The sequence below is a fragment of the Delphinus delphis genome, chromosome 10 (assembly GCF_949987515.2).
Source record: "Delphinus delphis chromosome 10, mDelDel1.2, whole genome shotgun sequence".
Classification (NCBI taxonomy): Eukaryota; Metazoa; Chordata; class Mammalia; order Artiodactyla; family Delphinidae; genus Delphinus; species Delphinus delphis.
In genome coordinates this window covers 103,554,902-103,569,289 of record NC_082692.2, presented here as the reverse complement: position 1 = coordinate 103,569,289, position 14,388 = coordinate 103,554,902, and the positions used below count along the sequence as shown (strand labels likewise).

Here is a 14,388-nt window from a genome sequence, read left to right as displayed (position 1 = left end):
TGCCCCATGTTCTGAGACCCCTTCCTTCCTTCCTTCCTTCCATCCTTCCATCCTTTCATCCTTTCATCCTTCCATCCTTTCATCCTTCCATCCTTCTTTCCATCCACTCGTGTGCCTGTTTTGAGAGAGGGAGACCAGAGAAAGGAGGTGATGGCAGTGCAGTGTTTGATGTAAGGTTTTTCCTGCTAGCAAAGTGACTCGAGGGTTGGGAAGTCCACCTTGTCTTTAAGCAGATGAGTGAAAATCACTAGAAAAGATCATTGGTTGAACCAAACGAGAAGTTAATTTAATAGAAGGTATAGGAGGTGTGTGCCAAAGAAGAACATCTGCCTGCTCCTTCAGAGAAAGTTAAATATTCTTTTTTATTTTTTAAAAATAAATTTATTTATTTATGGCTGCGTTGGGTCTTTGTTACTGCGTACGGGCTTTCTCTAGTTGTGGAGAGCGGGGGCTATTCTTCATTGCGGTACATGGACTTCTCATGGCGGTGGCTTCTCTTGATGCAGAGCATGGGCTCTAGGAGCCCTGGCTTCGGTAGTTGTGGCTCGTGGGCTCTAGAGCACAGACTCAGTAGTTGTGGCGCACGGGCTTAGTCGCTCCGCGGCATGTGGGATCTTCCCGGACCAGGGATCGAACCCGTGACCCCTGCATTGGCAGGCGGATTCTTAACCACTGTGCCACCAGGGAAGTCCAAACGTTAAATATTCTTAAAGACCTCTTGTATTTAATCCCCCCGACCTGGTCCTGGAAAGCATTCTACTTTCCTTAAAATGAAATGACAGGACCTTGCTAGTTTGCACACTCATTTGCATAAGTTTACATAGTGAGTTCAAGCCCTAATTCCGAGGAAGGTAAAAGAAATTTAATTAATGCAAAAAGCTGCAATTATATTCACCTCTGTTTTTCAGAGCAAGCATGTGTGAAATACATAAAGATTTCATTTCAACCAGTGTGTTTCATTTCATCCTCCAGTAAGAGGAGGTACACACGTAGCCACAACATCCCGTGTGTGACTGTCCCCTCTGCCCCTGCACAGCCATCTTTGGTGACTCAGCTGAAGTTGGTTGCATGTCAACCTGCAGACCCCTGGCTGTTCTCCAGCCTTTGCCTCTTCCATCCACTCGGTTCCCGCTCCCCTTCCCAGGTCGCTTCCCGAGGCTGCTGCTCTAGCTGTGTCCCCAGGCTCGTTTCACCCTCAGGGCTATACCACCTTTACCATCATTCATTGCCACGGGAGGCAAGTCGGGACCACTGCTGAAGGGAAGATCTCGGAGGAGGTCGAGGGACACAAGGGACAGCTCCCCGTGTGCCCACACCAGAGAGGCCAGGCGTCCCCGACGTGTGGGTACCGCTTCACCGCCACCTCAGCAAGCGCTCACTGTGAACTGGGCCTGGCCTGGCGGAGACTACAGGGGACAATGCACAGGGCCCTGCCTCATGGAAGCCTCATCCCAGGAGGGGGAACTGACCAAGAGAAAGAAAGACGAGGCAGAAGAATAAGAATTGCAAGCGCCACGGAGAAAACAAAAAGGATGCGGAGAGTGATGGGGCTTCCTGTGCAGGTGGGCTGCTCAGACAGTGCTGCTTGGATGAGCTGACAGTGACGACGGGCCTGGGCCAGCGGGGAAAGGCTGCTCTGCTCTGGGCTGAGTAGTCTCAGGGCACTGCGTCACCTGGGCCCCAGGCTGACCTTGGGAGATTTCATCCCCATGCAGAGGTGAGGAAGCAGGTTCAAGGGGGTGAAGGAACCCCCGGTCACAGCGAGTTGGTGGTAGAGCAGGAAGCTCAAACTTTCCGGCTCCATAGCTGTGTGCTTGGCAGCCGCACAGAGGTTGGGATGGTGGAGGAAGTTGGCCAGGTGATGAGGCTAGACGGGTGATGCAGGGCTGTTCACACGTTTCTCTGGAGGCGACATTGTGGTTCTCTATTCAGGGGTGGAGCTTTGGAAAGATTTTATCTGATGATAGTGACTTTTTAAAAAATGGCTTTATTGAAAAGTATTTTACATGTAAAATTCACCATTTCAGGGATTTTTTTAAAGCAAATTTACAGAGTTGCTATAAATCTTTTAAAGCAAATTTACAGAGTTGAGCACAGTGGGATGTTAGAACGTTTACGAGGCCTCAGAAGTTCCCTTGTACCTATTTGCAGTCACTCCCCACTCCCACTCCCCGCCCCAGGTAACCACTAAGCCTTCTGCCTCTGTGTGGTTTGCCTTTTCCGGGCATTTCATGGAAGTACATCGTGCGTCTTTCATGTCCAGTTCCCTTCACTTAGCACCATGTTCTTGGCGTTGGCTCCTGGACGGTGTGGTATGTATTAGGAGTTCCTTTTTATTGCCGAATAGCATCTCATCGTATGGATATTCTGCACTTCGTGTATTCAGTCAGACTGATGGGTATTGGAGTTGTTTCCAGTTCTTGACTATTATGAGTAATGCCGCTGTGAGCATGTGTACATAAGGTTTTTTGTGGTCATTTGTTTTCATTTCTCTCGGGTAGATAACGTAAGAGTAGCATTGATGGGTCATTCTGCTTATGACTTTGGTGAATTATTAGGTTTAACTTTTTGAGATGCTGCCAAACTGTTTTCTGAAGGGGCTGTACCGTTTTACATCCCCCTCAGCAGGATATGAGGCTTCCGGTTTCTCCACACCCTCACCAACACTTGTTATCATCTTTGTGACTATAGCAATTCCAGTGAGTGTGAAGTGGTACCTCGTTGTGGTTTGAATTTGTGTTTCCCTAATAACTATTCATGTTGAATGTTTTTTCATGTGCTTATTTCCTGCCCAGATATATTTGTTTTTTGGTGAAATGCGTATTCAAATCTTTTGCCCACTTTTAGTAGCTTTTGATGGGGTTGTTTGTCCTTTTTATTGAGTTATCAGCCCTTTATCGTATTACGATTTGCAGATATTTTCTCCCAGTCTGTGGCTCGTCTTTTCCTTTTCTTAATGGTGTCGTTGAAGTGCAAACATTTGTCATTTTGATGATGTTTAACTTATTTTTTTTCTTCTAGTGATTGGGCTTTGGCATCATATCCCAGTAATCTTTGCCTAACCCAAGGTTATAGGAATTTTCTCATATGTTTTCATCTAAGAGTTTTGGCTTTTATACTTAAGTCTGTGATCCATTTTTAGTTAATTTTTGTGTATGATGTGAAGTAAGGCTCTAAATCGGGTTGGCGAATCACTCTGCCATTTTTGGGTGAAAGCAGCCGTAGACAATATGTAAATGAATGGGTGTGGCTATGTTCCAGTAAAACTTTATTTATAAAATCAAGCGTTGAGTTGGATTTGGCTCGAGCACTAGAGCTTGGTGAAGTCTGCTCTAAATCCATCTTTTTTGTGTGAAATATTTAATTTTCTCAAACTACATTTGTTGAAAAGACTGTCCTTTCCCCATTTGAATTACCTTGGGACCTTGGTGAACATCAGTTGATCATAAACATAAGGGTCTTGGACCCGGTGGGTTCCACCCTGGAGAGAGGTCACCGCATGTCTTCCACAGCAGCCCTGGTCTCCAGGATCCCACCTGCCGTCTCTGCAGAGCGTTGCCTGGTTCCACCCTCTTGCCCTCCTGCACTCCACCCCGGTCATCTCTTTTGTCCTCATTTGTGAGCTGTTTACCTCCGGGTTTTAAACACCCAGACCACAGGTGTCCCCATGCTGCTGGCCATGTCCCCCTGCAAGTCTCCTGGGCGCCTGTGATTCACTGCATCCCCCCACTGCCTCTCCCACTCTCCCTGTTCCTGACGTGTGAAGGTTCATCAGCTGGTCCCCACGCAGGAAGCTGATCCCACGTGCCCTTTTTCTCTGCATCTGATGTCAACTCTTGTGTCTTCCCTTCCAGCTGCTTCTGTTTCATCCTCTCCTTTTTACCCTCAGGAACTCTTGATCTCATTCAGGCCCGCCCCACCTTCCCCTTGCCCATCTGACAAGTTGTTCTTTCTCCCAACATGCTTGCCTGCCACAAATCTGTACTTCCTGGCACTAGCAGGGTAATGTGTTTTTAAAAGGTACATTTTACTTTTGAGCAGCTCTCAGGCAGTGGAGATAAAATCCAGACAGTCCCAGTGGAGGTCCCTCCCTTCCAGGCCCAGCGGCCTCGCTCTCAGAGACGGCCCCCCCAGCTGGTGGTGTCAGTGATCGTTCAGGGTTAAAGCTGAGGTGCGACCCGCTTACTTCCCACCCATCCGCGCTTCCCGCTGTCTCCAGGTTCAATGCAGATTCCTGGGCCTGGCTCCCGAGGCCCTCTGTGTGCTGGTGCCACCTTCTCCTGTCGCCGCCCGTCCCTCGGGGAGGACACGTGCTGCCGTGCTGTTTCGAGCTGTGCGCCTCTGTCTGCAGGGCTCTCTCCCTTCCTTGGCTAAATTCCTCCTTGGCCTTGCGACCAGTTCAGGGGTTCCCTCTGTGCTGTCGCTGGTCACCGTCCTGGGTGGGGGGAGCTCTGCCCCGTGAGCAGGACCTCGTCTGCTGGTCTGTGGCCCCAGCATGTGACCCGGAACCGGGCTCAAGTCAGCAAGATCCTCGCTGGGCAGAGGTTTAAGCTACTGGCTCCATATTTCTTGGATGAAACCATCAGCCCAGAAACTTTGTGGTATTAATCGACAACATTTAAAACTTGGAGGCGTTACATCAATTCAATTTTCAGTTTTTTGGGGAAGAATTGAAAGTCTGGTCCACGTTTCCAGGGGCGCCCCTCGGCTGGAGCTGTGAAGTAGCCACCCTCTGCGGGGCTGTGCTGTCTCCCGTCCTCGCCACGTTGTCCTGGCACTCCCGCTTTGCTGCCAGGCCCGCCTCGTTTGTTTTTGTCACCTGCCTGGCCCCGTGGGCGTCGGTGGTTGCCACCTTTCTAGGGGGGCCTCCAGGACTCTTCTCGTCCAGATACTCGGATTTAAATCTGTGGATCTAATTTCAGCTCACAGAAAACTGGAGGACTAGCCAGCAAAATCTCCACAGCAACAGCCGCAGGCAAAGCAGAGGAATCTTCTTAGAGCCACAGGAGGGCAGCGCCTCCCCGGGGTCAGGTGTCTGGGCCCCAGGGGCCGCTGAAGGACCCAGCTGGTCTGGAACATGCCGGTGCTCAGCCTGCGCGGGGGAGCCGTGGGCCAGGACGCGCGAGAGCAGCAGGGTGCGCTCAGAGGGTGCTCGGAAGGCGGCGCGTGAGTGGCCGCAGCGGTGGCCGTGGAGGGCTAGCTGGCTGCTGACTCGGGCCAGCGCCTTCCCTCGCCCTTGGGTCACGTTTGGGCGTGAGATCTCGGTGTGCCTCTCCGGCCTGGTCATCTGGTGCAGCCTCTCTCACACACGCCTTCGTCAGGTCCTTGGACAGGCCAGACTCGGCCCCTCTCAGAGGCTGTGCACTCGTCCTCCCCTCTGCTCGGAACTAGACCCTTTTTTCTTGGATCTCAAGATGGGATTGTGGCGGGGCCTCCTCCCTCCAGGGCGGTGGTCTCCGGTTAGTGCCATCTCCTCTGCGGGGTCTTCCTGCCACCCCGTGTGCACCCGGCCCTGCCGGACTGTATTTTATTCTTTCCCAGTGCTTAACCACTAACATGCTTCACAGATTTTAAAGACATATTTTTGAAATACAGATCCCCTGTAATATTGATAGGTGGAGAAATCCACCTCTCACCCTTTGCCGTTAGTCCCCGTTTCCCCCCTCCCCCAAACCCCAGGCAGCCCATCTAGTGTCTGTCTCTAGAGATTCGCCTGTTCTGGGCGTTTCACACATGTATGCGGCCTTTTGTGTCTGGCTTCCTTCACTGAGCACGACGGTGTGGCCTGCGTTAGTAGTCCATCCCTTTCTGTGGCTAATGTTCCATTATTTTTATTCACCTGCCCGTCAGTTGATGGTTATTCGGGTTGTTTCCACCTTTGGCCATCACAGATAATGCTGACGTGAATGTGCACGTGCAACCCGCTGTGAATGTGTATTTGCATTTGTCTTGAGTGGGTACCCGGGAGTGGGATTGCTGGGCCTAGTGGTGACTCTGTGTTGACTTTTGAGGAACTCCCAGACTGTTCTCCACTGTGGCTGCACCATTTATTTGCCACCAGCAGTGTATCAGGGTTCCAGCTTCTCCATGTCCTTGCCAGCACTTGTCACTATCTGACTTCTTGGTTATAGACATTCTAGTGGGTGTGAAGTGGTATCTCATTGTGGTTTGAATTTGCATTTCTCTCATGAGAATGAGAGCATCTTTTCATTTGCTTATGGGCCATTTGTGTATCTTCTTTGGAGAAATGACTATTCTGATTCTTTGCCCATTTTTAAATTCGGTTGTTTTTCTTCGTATTATTGAGTTGTGGGAGTTCTTTGTATATTCTAGATACATGTCCCTTGTCAGATACATGATTTGCAGATTCTGTGGGCTGTCTTTTCAGCTTACTTGATTGTGTCTTTTGAAAAACGAAACTCTAATTTTGATGAAGTTCAGTATATGTTTTCTCTGATTGCTCATGCTGTTGGTGGCATATCTACAAATTCACTGCCAAAGCCAAGGTCAAAAAGATTGACGCCTGTGTTTTCTTCCAAGAGTTTCATTGTTTTAACTCCTGCATTTAGGCCTCTGATCCCTTTTGAGTCAGATTTTGTATATGGTGTGAAGTAGGGGTCTAACTTCATCCTTTTGCACATGGATGTCCAGCTCTCCCAGCACCCTTTGCTGACGAGACTATTCTTTCCCCATTAAATGGTCCTGGCACCCTTGTCAGTCAGTTGAGTACAGATGTATAGGTTTATTTGTGGGTTCTCAATTCTCTTCCGCTGCTGTGTGTGCTTGGTCTTCTCTTGTTCTATAATCATTAATTAGCTATTTGATTTGTATCTGTCTTAAATACTAGAGGGACTCAGTTATTATTATTATAATCTTTACTTGCTGAAAGAAACGTTCATGGTAAAAAACTGAAACACAGAAGTGCCAAAGTGAACGTCCTGGCCCGGCCGCTCCTGTCCCACGTGCAGGACACACCCCGGGACGTCTGGTGTGTGCCCCGAGTGGATGCGTACATGGGGAATGTGTGTGTGCCAAGGTCAACGTGTATATATCGCAGGTCTGCGTCTTTATAATTGTGTATCTGTTTTACAAAGTCGAGATACAAAGTGTCCTCTGACTCCCGGGTCAGCGGTGGCATCCTTCCATGGCAGGCACACGTCTTACCTGTCCTTTCTCGACAATTCCGCGGTGTTTCATAGGAGGCGCACCATCATTTCTCTCACCACTGCCTGTCGTTGCTAGTATGTTGTTTCCTTTTCCCGTGCGAGTCCAGCGCTGCTGTGCACACGTGGGAGCACTTTCCTCGCCTGGATCCCTGAAGTGGAGCTGCGGATGGTGGACTCGGTCCTCAAGTCATCTAACGTCTCCCCTCGCTGTGCTTTGTGATGCCTTGCACGTACTGGGCACTTAATAAATATTTATTGATGTCAACTCTTAGGGGCTTTTATTCTGGATTCATCCCTCGCTGGCTGTTTCATTTCAGTCAAGTGTTTTATGACACCCTCGTACCCATTTCACTTCCTCCACAATGAGGGAAAGATTTGATCATCCGGTCGTCACTGGGGGAGCCAGGGTGAAATGAGCCAGGCCGTGCTGGATTTTCTGCTGTGACGGTGGCCCTGGTGGGACTCAGATGGGAGGGAGAGGCGGCCCCGGCCCTCAGGGTGTTTACAGGCCATTAGACGAGGCCCACAGAATGTGAGACACTTCCTAAGAGGTGCGCCTGTTGTAACAGGGAAAGGATTGGGAGAAACGGTCCTTAACTCGGGTGCTGTCTGGAAGAGCCCACCGTAGAGGGACCCTGGGACACCCACAGGGAAGGGTGAGGTTTGCACAGCTGGAGGCGTCCACCCTCTGTACAGGGTGGGGCTGCAGTGGTTCTCAGCAGAACGGATTCAGGGCAGGAGAGAAGAAGGGGAACTCGGGGTCTGCTGAGTGTGTGGGAGCAGAAGGTGCAGCCGGGAAGCCAGTGGGGGACACGCTGTGGCCCGTGGAGCCCAGGCTGGGCGTGGCGTTGACCTGGCGGGTGCCAGGCCAGCACGAGAGGTTTCTGTGTGGAATTCCTTACGTTATTGGAGTTGGTCTTGCAGGATTAGTCTGCTCAGAAATCTGGGGCATGGGTAGAGGGGAGTCGTCACTTCCAGAGGGTTCTGTCATTTAACTGTTCCCCTCGATCCTTCCCACAGCTGTCTGAAAACGTGGTCAACCGCATGAAAGATCCTGGCCAGCCTTCCAGAGTGGGGCCGCTGACCCCTGCAGCTGCCGCCCTTGTCTCCTCTGAAGGCCGGGAGAAAGGTAGGCCGGGTGGCAGTTCTGCACGGGGACGGAGTGGGCGCTCCTCCTGGACATGAGCTGCCGGCTGAGCCCGCGGGCGGTGCATGACGTGAGCGCTCCCCACGAGAGAGTGGCCCCCGAACCGGGTGCTGTCCTGTTCAAGGACTGCAGCGCCGTGTAGTCAGAGCCTCTGTGACCATGACCAGGGCCGGAAGTTCCCCACTGTTGCAGCTTCTCCGCACGTAAGCAGTGAGTGGGTGACCTTGGCGCCAGCCCCAGAGCTCTGACCTGCCCTCACGCTCCGGGGTCCTGGCCCAGCTCCTGGGACGGTGCTCGTGGGGCTTCCAGGAGGGTCGCCACCCCGTGCCCCCGGCTCCTTCCCCAGCTCGCTGTGGAGCTGCTGCCTGAGCCGGACTGGAAGCGCTTTTGTTCCCCACTGTCGTGTCCGTCACAGGTGAAGAAACCTGTGCTTTTCTCCAAGTGACTCCTGTTAACAAACACCAAGGAACACTAGCGTTTGAGTGGAGAACGTGTGGTGCGGAAATATTAAGACACTACAAACAGGAAAAGTCCTCGTGACAGCTGATTAATGAGAAGAGCTCGTTGATGAGAATCTGGGTCCCCCTGCTGTAACCTGAGGTGTGAGTTGTACGCTGACGGGCTGGAGGGGCCTGGCCGTGTGGGGCATGGATGCCGTCCCGACCCCCAGTGAGTGACTGCGGCCTCACGTTGGAGCTGTCTTCTCCGCCCATCGGCCCCGTTCGGGTGCGAGCGCATAGGAGGCCGCACCTTGCTTGTCCACCCGGCATGTCCTGAGTGCCGGCCAGGGATGCGGTCACGAGGCGCGCGCTGGCACGTGTAGGCAGGGAGACAGGGACCCTCCCCCAGGGCAGCCCAGCTCCCGTCAGGAGCCGCATGCGCAAGCCTGTGGCTTACAGTGTCACGCGACAGTGCGACACGCAGCAGAAGCCCACAGAAGACGCCCTCGTCCTTTTCCGGGGGGTCATCCTCACCGTCTCTCCGGCCGGCTGGAGAGAGGGTTGAAGAGGCCTCACATGCGTGAGTGAGCTGTAGGAAGGGGAGAGGCAGAGGGCGAAAATGGCTGAAATATGTCAGGCCACGTCAGGTTCAGCCTTGGAAGAGAAAAGAAGCATTTGTTTCAGTCTTGCTACGTTTGAGCAGTTTAAAAAGCAAGAAGAGTGGTTCATCTATCATTCGGTTTTGGTTTAACAAAGTATTTTGCTGTTTGAGAGTGAGTGAGTTTGGAGGTTCTGAGGGCTGGATTTGTCAGCATGGGCGGAATGCCCTGAAGTGGATGAATTTTAAAATACTTTTACTTTTAAAATCCAGTGTCTGCTTTTACTTTAGTGATAGAACAAGATAGAAAAAGAAGTTAAAATTAAACCCTTGTGCCAAACCATACGCCAAATGCGTGTCAGAGGAAGTCACAAGTTGAACTGGGAGAGGCGCAGTCATACAGCGAGAGCGGCAGGCAGCCTCTTAACCCCGTGTCAGGCGAAGAGACCTTAAATGAAGAGGAGGAGTGGGGGCTGTGACTGAATGATTGGAGACAGTTTAGAAGAAATGAATGCACAAAGAGTGACAAACTAGGGAGCAGAACCGACAGGGAGGGAGCAGTGTTCATATGTAAAGAGTCCTTGAAGCCCTCTGATGGCTGCATGGAGAATGTGTACAAACGGTCAGAGAGGTGACGAGAGCCAGCTCCGTGGAGGGTTGACACACTTGAACCTGCAGGCTGCCGCGGAGCGTGGGCGCGGGGGTCCGGCCACAGGCTCTGTGGTGGGTGCACGCGTTACTTTTGTAGTCATGAAAAAGGAAAACTGTATAGAAAGCAGAAATAAACGTGATAGACCTTACGTCACTAGAGTTGTTGTAAGTCAGGCCCTAAGCCCAGGGAGCGTTCACGTCACATCCACACCAGGCAACGGTGCCTGGCACGTTCCCGGCCGAGGACCTGGTGCGGCCCCGAGGGCTGCCCTCCCTGGCCCAGAGCGCCTGCCCGGCCTTCCGGGAGAGGCGTGGGCCTGGGTGGTTCTCGGCCATGGGAAGGTAGACCTACTGCGACAGCTTAAAGGGCCCAGTGACGCTAGAGGTGAAGCAGGTGAAAGGTGACATAGATGTCCTTAAGTGGGGCGTTGGCCACATTCAGGATCGGAACCCTACAGAAAGGGGTCTGAGAGAAACCAGGCACGAGGAGTCTCCCCCCATGGCCCCCGCCCTGCCAAGCCAGCCGACACCCCGGAGCTGTGCTCTCAGCTTGGACAGAGCAGAGCTTCCCTCAGCCGGTCTGGCCTCTGGGGAAGGTGACCTGGATTCCCAGTGGCCGCAGAGGGAGGAAGGGGGATTTGGACCACTGCACTCAGGTGTCCACGCTGACCCAGCGACCAAGCCGTCCTATGCAGGAGACGGGCAGAGGGGCCTTCGGGCCACCCCTCTGCTAACCACAGAGTAAGGCTGTGTTCTGTGTCTGCCTGGGGCACATCCGTCCATGGGGTGACGTCCTGGGCCCTTTCCTGGGTGACACTGTGCCTCTGTCCGTCCATGGGTTGCTGCTGATGGACTGACCTTCTCTTCTCCCCCTTTGCAGAGTCTAAATCGCCCAGGCCGGAGAGTGGCGGTGGCCGGCGGCCCTCGGGGGCGGAGGTGGATCTCCTCAGGAGGTGAGCCGAGGGCCCACCCACCCCGGCCCTGCGCCCCGGCCCAACGCGCCTTCCTCCCCGGCTACCTTCTCCTCCTAAAGGCCGGAGTGTTTGCGTCACAAATGCCATCTTATTTAGGTGGGATGCCAAGCCTGTGATTTAGGTGGCACGAGTCCCAGTGTTCAGATGAAGACACTCCCGGGTGTGGGAGGGCCAGGACTAAATGGCCGAGTGGCCGCACTGCTAGCCTGGTGCGTGCCGCTCTGTTTGCAGGAACTGCCTCCATGGACAGGCTCCAGGGTGTGGGTGGCCTCTCCCAGCACAGGCCACAGCCCAAGAGCTTCCCTGCCCGGGGGCTGGTAGGCCAGTGGCCGGGCCCAGAGGTCCCCAGAGTGCACCGTGAGTCTCCAGGCCTCGGGGAAGGCGGAGCTGAGCACCCTTCTCCCTGGGGTGTGGTCCGCGGGGCCCGGCGTGGAGTTGTCACAGCGCTGACTCAGTGAGCTGTCGCCTGGTACTGAGGGACCTCGTCTGCAGCCTCCAGGCCGTGGCCTCTGTAACAGGGACTCAGAGTTAGCTTAGGGGCCCCTGGTCAACCACGGCTGGACGGCTCCCTCTGCAGGTCAGCCCAGCCATGGCTGTTCCGTGGTCAGGGGTCAAGACCCCACCTTCTGAGAATTTCCAGTCCTTAATCCCCAGAGACCTCCCAAAAATAAATAACCAGAACCTTTTTAAAAAAATGCTTTTAAACATTTTAAAAATGTTGAAGTAACACATGCTAATGGAAGACTTAGGATAATATATATGAAAGGAAAAAACCGCCCATAGATTCATCATCCCTTGTTAGTATTTTGGACTGTTTCTTTCAAATGTCTTCTTTCCTCTAGTTTAGGGTTATTTTTTCAAAGTCATGTAAAATTTTGTATCTTGCTGTTTTTACCAGTCTTCTAATTATCTTCCATTTGTTGCACCTCATCGTAAGTGTTTCTATTGCTGAAGGCGCCGTATGTGGGTGCTCGGTTTTAAAGCCGCGCATGGCATGGTGGGCAGCGTGGCGCGGAGGGCCTCACGTCTGTCACGTGCCCCCAGGCCGACCTGCCGCGGCCCCTTCACTGTGTGCGTTTTCTACACCCTAATAAATAACACTTCTGAGAACATCTCAGGGCCAGTAACTTTTTTTTCTCCCTAGGATGATTTTATTAGGAAGACTGGAAACAGGTCCAAGGATAGGGACGCGTTCAGGATGGAGAGTTGAATGTTCAAAAGCAAGGCTGCTGCTTCTGAACCTTCCTGCCCGCAGGTGGGGGAGGTGGGCTCCCCCCCCCGCCCCGCCCCTCTAAAGGAGCGGCTCGAGTGAGGGTTGATCCCGTGCCCCGAGGATCTCTCATTTGGCGTTTGGCTGTCTGATTCCTCACCTGGTTGTCAGGCCTTCTGCTCCCAATCTGTATTGTTCTGGCTGAGAAAGTGTCACACTGTCCCTGCACACACCACTCCTGGGGACTGTCACTGGTGCCTGACCCTCTCTGGCGCCACAGCGTTCCACCAGCCTTCACGTCCCTGGTCCCTGGCAGATGAAGCGAGCTGCGTCTGCATCTGCGTCTCCTGTCTCTCCCTGGCCCAGGTGTGACAGGGGGCAGGCCGTGGTCCAGGACGAGCTGCTCCAGGTGGTGACGAGGGACAAAGAGGCGGCTGCCAAGCCCCGGAGCGCGTCCCTGCGGCAGGGGGAGGGCGGCATGGACCCGGAGACGCATCGGTCCGCCCAGCTGGTGAGTGTGGGTCCCTGGCTGGCCTCCTGGCTCAGTGGCTCTGGGAAGCAGAGGTTGGCCCTGGAACCTGATGGGTCCAAAGTCCCAGCTTCTCCTCTGTGGAAAGGGTGTCTTTCTAGGGACCAGGAGCAGGGGGGGCGGTTCTTATAGCCCCGGCTCTGTCATTGATTTGCTTTGTGGCCTGTGGCCTCAGGTCTGCACAGTGAGAGCTGGATCATTGGGTGCTGGGTCCCGGAACCTCATAGGTGTAAATGCTGTGAGGACATGTGTTCCAGGAGGGTGCAGAGGGAGAGTACTGTGGGCTTGGGGCCTTGCAACAAGCGAGAAACAGAAGGAGAAGTCACCCTGGGTGCGGAGCCGAGCTGTCTGCCCACTGGCTGGGGCGCATCCTCCAGCCCCAGGGAGCGTCTCGGACTGTCTGGTGGTCACACTCGGGCTTGCCTGCGGCTCAAGAGGAGGTGGTGAGTCCGGGCCCAGCAGTGCTGGCAGATCACGGAAGCACAGTGTGTTGGCTGTTGCCATTCTGGGTACATTTAACCGATGGGAGGTACCATCAGGTCTTTCTGCTGTGGGTGCAGGCTGCGTGTCACAGCAAGAGAGGTCACAGTGCCCCAGGGGCCACCACGTCATCACGGCCCGGGTACCCTCTCCTGCGGACGCAGTCACACTCAGCAGCAGGAGGAGGTTGTTCCGGAAGCCCCAGCACAGGTCCTCTGACATCCCTCTGCCTGGACGGCACCAGGGCCTGTGGCTGGGCCAGCCCTCGGCACAGGGAACCGGGAGCGCTCCGTTGGCTGGAGCTGGGGCTCTTTTCTAATCGCGTTTGCGGGGAGGTGGGGGTGGGCGTCCGGAGAGAGCTAGGACTGTCAGGAAGTATTAATTCTCTCAGTGGGGGAGTGTGGGGTGTTCCCACACGTCCAAGGGATTCACACCAGCCGCGTTTCCTACAGTTCAGCTCAGTTGTGACACTGTCTCCCCGCGGTGGCATCAGATCCCCAGGTTAAGGGCTTGGTCCCATCGGGCTGCCCCCCCCGACCTCTCCCCCAACTTCAGATGCCAGTTGAAGCCAGGTTGTCACGTGTGCTTCTGACCCACCGGCTGTAGATGAGAGGTTCCCACGGCCCCCTCCTCAGGTTGGGTTAACTTGCTAGAGCAGCTCAGAGAACTCAGAGGAACACTTGACTTACTAGATCATAGGCTTCTGATAAGAGGTGTGGCTCAGGGGCAGCCAGATGGAAGAGACGCTCTGGGGAGGGTGGGGGAAGGCCCCCGAGCTTCCATGCCCCTCCCCGCACCCCCCCCCCCCCCACCACGCAGCCTCCATGCCTTCCCAGCCTGGGCGCTCTCTGAACCCGCTCCTTCGGGGTTTCTATGGAGGGTTCCTTATGCGGGCGTGATTGACTACATCACGGCCACTGGTGACTGATTCCGCCTCCAGCCCCCCTGCCCTCCCGGAAGGTCAGGGGCTGGGACCCACGTTCCAGGCCTCTGATCACACGGCGGCTCCACTGGCATCCAGCCCCATCCTTGGGTGGTTTCCCAGAGTCAGCTCATCAGCATAAGGAAAGACACCTTCATCCCTCTCAGCAGAGGAAATTCCAAGGGTTTTGGGAGCTCCATGCCAGGAACGGTGGGCAAAGACCAAATACGTCTTTCTTGTTATAAACTGTGATGTCATGTCAGGAATGGGG

General features: G+C 54.0%; 1 protein-coding gene across 1 annotated transcript in view; it reads left to right on the top strand.

Moving 5' to 3' along the window:
* CHCHD6 (coiled-coil-helix-coiled-coil-helix domain containing 6) overlaps positions 1-14,388 on the top strand; it is a 125,903-nt gene that overhangs the window by 2,198 nt on the left and 109,317 nt on the right. The window contains exons 2-4 of the mRNA XM_060021528.1: positions 8,187-8,295; positions 10,883-10,955; positions 12,553-12,697. Coding sequence (XP_059877511.1) covers positions 8,187-8,295; positions 10,883-10,955; positions 12,553-12,697 — 327 coding nt within the window. The remainder of the gene's footprint in view (positions 1-8,186; positions 8,296-10,882; positions 10,956-12,552; positions 12,698-14,388) is intronic.